The 7,704-nt window shown below is 36.0% G+C and overlaps 1 protein-coding gene across 1 annotated transcript; it reads right to left on the bottom strand.

Annotated features, from left to right (window-relative positions):
* Positions 1-357: 357 nt before the first annotated feature.
* prim1 (DNA primase subunit 1) lies at positions 358-6,561 on the bottom strand. Its single transcript, XM_023273151.3, has 13 exons — positions 6,326-6,561; positions 5,478-5,635; positions 5,280-5,386; positions 5,112-5,185; positions 4,876-5,012; positions 3,993-4,051; positions 3,521-3,630; positions 3,283-3,374; positions 3,064-3,196; positions 2,168-2,237; positions 1,955-2,067; positions 742-840; positions 358-654 (listed from the first exon to the last, which is right to left on the bottom strand). The coding sequence occupies exons 1-13, from the start codon at positions 6,432-6,434 to the stop codon at positions 635-637; spliced, it is 1,281 nt and encodes a 426-aa protein (XP_023128919.1). The 5' UTR covers positions 6,435-6,561; the 3' UTR covers positions 358-634.
* Positions 6,562-7,704: the final 1,143 nt, after the last annotated feature.

Genomic DNA, 7,704 nt, shown 5'->3' with positions numbered 1-7,704 from the left:
TTATAGGTAACCTTACCTTTATTTTTAAATTTCTGGCAGTTCACCACTTACCTTTGTACCATTTCAAGCTATTCATTGGACTTGAACTACTTGAATTTCAATTTTAAAAAAAATTTAAAGAATAATTGGAGTTCTAAAACTTTTGACCGGTAGAGTATATACATTACAAAATGCCACATGTCGCAGAGCAGGTACTATGAAAATAGTCCTCTACTCTACATATTTATCTTTAATAAAAATATTTCATTATTAAAGATTTGGGTGAAAAAAGATTTTTATGAAAAAATAACTTCATTAAAGTGGAAAAACAAAATCCATAAACTCTGTACTAATTAAAAAAAATAAAGAATTTACAAGTTTTTACAAGATAGCAAATTTATTTTCACAAATGCCTGTACAACAGCAGATAGTAGGGCAACAGGTAGAAAAACAATAGAAAACTGGCATTTTAGTATGAAATTACTGCCAAATAGGAGAATAATAATAAACAGATTTGGATGAAATTATTGTCCATCAGAAAAATGTCACCCTTACACCATAAAATGAAGCCCAAGTCTGCATCACCAGCCCAAGAAGTAACAAAAAGCTGTAAGCAGTCTCTCTTTAGGTGTCATTTTCTGATTGGTGGTCCAGTTCAGAATTCTTTCTGAAGATCTGAAGGGGACAGGAAGCAAAATAATTAAATTACAAACGCTCAAAAGTTGCTCTGTCTTCATTGAGACTACCACAACTAAAACTTACCACTCTTTCTGAGAAGTTCTCCTTTCCATGAACGAGCCATCGCATCGAGAAACTGATCAAAGTATTTCACATACTTTGCCAAGGTAGTCCGCTTGTAATCTGTGAAGAAATGAAATGAAATGAATGAATATTTACATGTTTGTTCAAATAGCTGAAGGAAAGTTTGAAGTCAAACGAATGATAAAATATCACTTTTACCCCTACTGGCAAAATTAAATATGAAAGTTTGAGCTAATATTACCTTAAATATGAAATCTGCTTTGACTTAAAAATATGTTATTTTACTCTAATACTGTGTTTTCACCTTAGATGACAAGTTTAAAGAGGCAGCACACACCTACTCATAGATGTTCAGTGTGATTGAATAATTCAGAATGGAGTAGTTCTAGATTACTATATGCACCTGCTGCTAAAGTGCATATTTGATATGATGTTACATAATTTGTTCCCCTCTTGTCAGTGTCTTGTACTAATGATTTTGTTGCATCTTTATTGCCTACACTAGTCAGTGTGGGATTAAATTGTCCATACTACAATATGTTTTCACCATTTTCCCTTTTTGAGCCAGTGATCTTCCACTACTCTCAGTATTATTCTCCTTTTTTCCTAATCTCACATAACTGTAGTCCTAATTTTAGATCCTGCACACAACAGGTTATTGTTAATGTCACATGTAAATGTCTACTGGAGATATGAAAGATTCCACGCAGTGAAAGTTTCAGCAGAAAAATGAAACTATACGGAAGCAAAGTTTTGGGCAAATCCTTTTATCTGATTGGGTATTGCATCCCAGAGCAGCCAGGTGATTAATTGTTGCGTTCACTTTAGAATTAGTTCTAAAAATGTTCATCTTGAACTACACTGCAATAAGGAGAAATCTGTCTTAATCATAAAACTGCAAAGATTTTTTCACTCCGAAGTGCAAAATGGGCAAAGTTTATTTAGATAAAAAATAAACTGCACTGGTTCAGTTCATTTAGCAATCATTATCTTATCATATTACAGATGTATTTGGGAAATGAGGAATCCTGCTTCTGGTCGGGACATGCGGCATGTTTAAACTGGTATCAATGGAAGAAGGAAGATCAATTGAATTCCAGCATGTCATGGTTAATGACAAGTCAACTCCTAAGAGATCATTTAAAGACATGAAAAGGTAAATGTTTTGTATATTATAGGTTTTTGTTGCTTTTCTCATCCCAGCCTTCAGTACCTCTAATCTTCCGCCTCTCTGCTGCATCCTTCTCATTTTCCTTGTCCTTAGATTCCTCCGATTTCTCTTCATCTTCGCCCGCCCTGGGACGATCCAACTCCTCACAGATCAGGCTAAAAAAAAGACAAAAAAAGAAGAAAAAAGCAAAAGTGTACAATATCAGCTGTCCTGAGGATCACACAGTAGCGCACAACTCATTAAATGATCACTTACCTGATTGTGGGTACAGCAAAAGGATCAAACACATCTAATTCTTTGAGGTTAATGGGAACAGAGATGCGTCCTGGAAAAGACACAGTGAGACGGTCAGTGGTGTATTTACTTAGAACTCCTTAAATCACATTACATCCACCTGATGATCACCTGAAAAGCAAGAGGGGAAAACAATCCAACACACTTCGAGTCTTTTATATGTGAAGTTTACATAGCTAGCACTGATACATTTTGGCTTTTTAGAAAAAGGTAAAAAAAAAAATTTAAAAAAAAACCCTGCCTTTTTTTTTTTTTTTTTTTTTAAACTCTGTGGTGTTTTTGGAAACATATTGTTGCTGCAATATGGAAAAATCCTTTCCTAAACTTCACACAGCTCATTGAGTCACGTAGTACAGACTTGTACAAAGCTGATAGTAATACTGAAATGTTACTAGGTTCAACCTAAGATTACTTTTGACAGAAACGTGGCCGGCATGCTCATTCAGACATGAAGCCGACACATTCAGATGTCGTCAGATTAGATTTAGATGGACTTCATTTATCCTCAGAGGGAAATTCTGTTGTTACAGCAGCTGGATATTCAACAAGGGGGTAAACACTAAGACAACACAGAATATTAGGGTCAAGTATAAAGTGAAGGTAACCTAAAATAAAATAAGAGTATAGAAAAATACTATAGAAAGAAAAAAAATTAACAAAATATACAAGAGTGATACAGAAATGTGCAAATGAGAGTGTGCATAGATGTGCAAATGACAGAAGTAGGTGCAGTTAAGTTTACAAACATCATGAATAACATTTAGAATGATTAACAAAAGCGTGCATGTCTAAAAGGGACCACGGTTTCACTAAATGGACGCACTCCAGATTTTTGCATCTTTAAACTCCGTAGTCACCTGTTTTGGGATGGACGCTGAAAGGACTCTTCAGCAGATGGTTCACGCCTTTACTGACGTTCACGTCGAGCCGCGGGTAACAATACTGCAGCATGATTTCTTTTTCAAAGTACTGGCCCTTTTTGGCAGTAGCCTGGAGGAATAAAGATTGTAACCATAAGTCTTTGTAATGTTGTAATGTGTAAAATATTGTTCATGTGATATGAACAGATTCCCCACCTGCTTCTTAGTGGCTTGGTCCCTGACCAGCTTCCAACGACTCTCTGGCTTCTTCTCATTTTGGAAATCCTGCTGTAGCTCTTTCCTTACATGTAATGGATGAGTTAAAGGGAAGTATTTCTGTCCATTTTTAAAAACAAACTCATATTTAATCACATCAGAGAGTTTTTGCCAGCATCTATCAGCCCTACTGTATGTATTCATCAGATCATTATGCAGCACACTGTGAAAAGGATATCTTCAGGGACGAGCGACAACACTTTGTCTACAGACTCCTTGCGGCCGAGTATGTCCTGCTCCTGTAGTGCATATCTGGGAAAGTAGCGCTCCACCACTGCTAAAGACTCTCTGTGAAGATCACAAGTACAAACTGTTAAACAGCAGAAACCACAAACAGTCGACAAGAACATCCTTACATTTTTCAGCAGAAGCTGCAGCAGACCCTAGCTGACCACTGTACATGCTGACTCTTTTCACTGAATTGCTAGCATTAATTTAGGATGCTTTTAATCTCTGTTTAAACACTTGTGTGTCCTTTTGTGTATATGTATTTTTTATGTGTTATCTTTCTTCCTGCTGGGGCCTCTTGCCAGGTCATCATCGTAAATGAGAAATTGTTTTCAACTGATCTTACCTAGTAAAATAGAGAATAATATAACAGCAGATGTAATTAGAGACAGATGTGAAAATAGCAGTGAGTACACAGGTACCTGATGAAAGGGTGAATTGGATCCGTCAGCACTACTTTTTTCACCGTCTCTTCACCACCCTAGAAAACAGAAGTAGTAAGAACATCACATTTCATACAAGGCAAGCAAAGACAGTGATTTTTTTAAATAGATCAATACTTACTTCTATATCAGTTAGTTTTCCTGGATTTAATTAATGCTAGTTTCATTTAGTTTTATCTGTGTCAACATTATTTATTGATTATCTAACTATTGTATGTTTTTCTGTTTGTTTTTTTTTCTTTATCAAGTTCCATATAATCATGACAACAAATGGTGATGCTTATTATTGTTATAATTTTTATTAGCATTATGAAAGGCCCTGACTTAATTCTGTAGTCTCAACTGGTCTGGCATAATCAGTAGTTTATGGTGGGTAATGTTAGGAAACTATAAATAAATGTAACTATGTACTAAGCCAATATGCTGACTTGATGACTATTTATGTTTTAGCATTTACCATTCCACAGCTCTCACTTGTGACCACTTTGTTGTACACCACATACATTGATTTAAAAAAAAAAAAAAAAAAAAAAAACCTCACGAGTCTCAGTTAAATCTCAAAGTTTTATGTTATGTTGAGCTGTTAACTGCAGTGACACTGATTTCTTAAGACATTTCTAGCTGGAGGCAAAGAAAGATTATCTTAATGAATGAATTCCTGCAACAATATACGCAAACTGTGGTTATACCCAATACCACCCATTAAACATAGAAAAATATAAGGTCTAAAAGTATGAAGCTGTAAAGAAAGTAAAAGGAACTGCTCTGACAACTGCCTGTGCTTGTGTTAAGAGTGCTTGGCTGTAGTTTTTAATAGAGGTTTTCTGCTATAAATATCTATTAAAAGCTAAAATACTGTTACCTTGATCAGGCTGAGATATTCTGCCACAGCAGAGCGAGCTGCTACAGAGAGCTTCCTGGCTGCTTCATCACACACCCAACAATGCACTCCTCTTCTGCCAGAATAAACCCACAGTAGGTGCTGGAAACCAAAGTCCTCTGGAAATAACATAAAACACACAACATAAAAGTGTTGGATGCTAATTACCAAAAATCAACACGGGCAGAAACATGAAACTAAATCTGTGACAATCAAACCTCGAAGAGCTCGATCCAGGATACGAATAGCGATGGTCATCAAAGTCCAGCACTTGCAGCAAATGTCTGCAGCGCTGAAATTAAAGTTTTATCTCAGTGATGTGACTGTCAGGAAATTCTGAACAAGTACAAAAGTAATCACACTCATCAACAATGTAATTCACTTACCTGCAGCAGCTTCGGACATCATCATAATCTGTCATATCAATATCAAACACCAGCTCCTTCTCCAGAGCCTGGAAGGTCCCTGACTTCACAGTGTTGTGTTGATTCGGCTGTAAGCAACAAACAGGGAAAAAGTTCCTCCATATGTCTGCAGTGACGCACAGATTCTTTGAGGCGTGTGGCGGGAGAATAAAGTCTCACCCTGTGACTGTATATTGCTCCGATGTCAATCTTGTAGGGGTTCATCTTCTGCATTTCCTTCTCCAGCTCATTCTGGGTGGTGAACGACTGGTAGCGGACGTAGATGTCGTCTTTGAGCGTGAAGGAAAACTCTCGATTCTGAAAGTAGTTCTTCTGCACTGAGGTTGTAGAAGGAAAAGAATAATACATCAGTGCCTTCCTGAGCTGTTTGGAAAGGTATAAGACGGACTTATATACTTTTCTTTTTAGTTCTGGTTATATTTTGTTGTTGATTTTAACATTTGTGTATTTCTTCTGCTTCTCTCTTTTGTGTTAATAAAAAATATTTCTTTATTTTAATTTAGACAATTATTATCATAATGCCATCAATCTATATTTGAGTGTCATAGGATAGTATTTAAAAAAACACTTTTTACTCTACTTTTGAATTTCTGTAGTGAACAGTGAGGAAATCTAATTGTTTTCTGAGACAAAAAAACTAATAAACAAACCGTGATTGTACGTAAAACAGTCGGGGCTATAGAATTGGATCGCCTACAACACCACTCAGGTGTGTCTATGCACAATTAGATTTCATTGCTGTAGCTGGTTTTAAGATAATCATATATTTCATCTAAAATCTTAATGTGAACAGCAACAGCTAACAAACCTAGTGCAGTAAAATGTACAATATTTCCCTGTGAAACACAGTGGAGCAAGTATGTAATGTAGTACAAATACCAAATAAAATAAAAACACCTCCCAACAATACTGCAGTGCAGTTTTGTCAACACTCGCAGCTAGCTGGCTAACAGCAGCAGTCTTGTAGCTTGCTAACATTAGTTCTGTAGTGAACCGAGGAGACTCACCTCCTCCATAGTTGAGCCAGCGGTAATACTGTGAGAAGGGGAACAGCCGGCGGTAGTACAGCGGTAATAAGTCGGGTAGAGACGCCGGGTCGTAGTCTGAGGACGGCATTATGACATACAACTCCGGTACCGAGGCAACGTCGTGTTAAAATATCACCGAGACGTTAGCTTTCTACAAGCTGACAGCTGTGTGTTGGTTTACAGAGAACAGCGCGGGAAAAGTCTTAAGGAACAGACCCGACCAATGAGACGAGGTATGGACAATGACGTAGCCAGAACCAGGAAGTCTGTAAGTAGAAAAACGTATTTTTCCGACTTTAGTTTATCCGTTACGTCGACAGAAAGGAAATTAAAGACTAAGTTATAACGAGTGAGGTGAATTTGAGTGATTACTACGCTCAGTTTGTCAGTATTACACGTCTGTCTCCCTCGAAGATGTACTCAACCTTGTAATATTTCTCCAACAGCATTTTAAAAGAGGAAGTGACGCCAAAAATCAGAGGCTACCGGGAGTTGTAGTTTTTTGTTAAGAACAGTAACAAACAGTCGTAAGAAGAAGCTAAGACAAAACTCGCTAAAATAATACAGTATATGTAAAAAATTAGCACTTTGATTAAAAAATATCCATGCCGCTACATCTGGAGAAATTAATTTATAATTTGTAAAGGTTCCCTCGTTGCAATCACCTTTAAAAAAATAGAGAATGCGTAAATCTTCCATGAATTATATGATTAAAGTGTGTTCTATATTTTTACTTCAGAAATCCATTGTTTTTGTTTACCTCAACTCAACTTTACATTTTTATCGTCTTTGAAATGTCTTACAGGTAAGGAAAGGGCTAATGTTGACGCAGACCACTGCTTTCCGCAACAACTGGATGCTTTTGCTGCGAATCATTTGGAAATATATATACATAAAATTTGCAATTGGGAATAAGGAAGATATCTTAAATCGAGAGATGAGGAATATATATATATATATATATATATATATATATATATATATATATATATATATATATATATATATATATATATATATATATATATATATATATAAATAAAATTAAAGAAATATAATAAAATACAATATATCTCTTGACAATAATTTACTTTGAGTCCATTTTTGTACTCATGCAGATAGTTTGCAAATTTATGGGAAACATTCAGCTCATTTATGCTGTGAATGCAGAGTGGCTGCAGTTGTAGAAATATGGTGTTTCTGTGTCACATGTGCCTCTAAAACCCCTATTAGGGTCACATCTGGGTCAGTATATAATTGCAGAACTTTTTGTAACATAGTTGACATTTTTGCCATTTTCAGCCGCCTATAACCAAACACCACATGACATAATGTTGAGAACACAATTGGACAAATTT

This window comes from Amphiprion ocellaris, chromosome 8, assembly GCF_022539595.1.
Source record: "Amphiprion ocellaris isolate individual 3 ecotype Okinawa chromosome 8, ASM2253959v1, whole genome shotgun sequence".
In the NCBI taxonomy this organism is placed as follows: domain Eukaryota; kingdom Metazoa; phylum Chordata; class Actinopteri; family Pomacentridae; genus Amphiprion; species Amphiprion ocellaris.
This window is presented reverse-complemented; position numbering and strand designations above follow the sequence as displayed.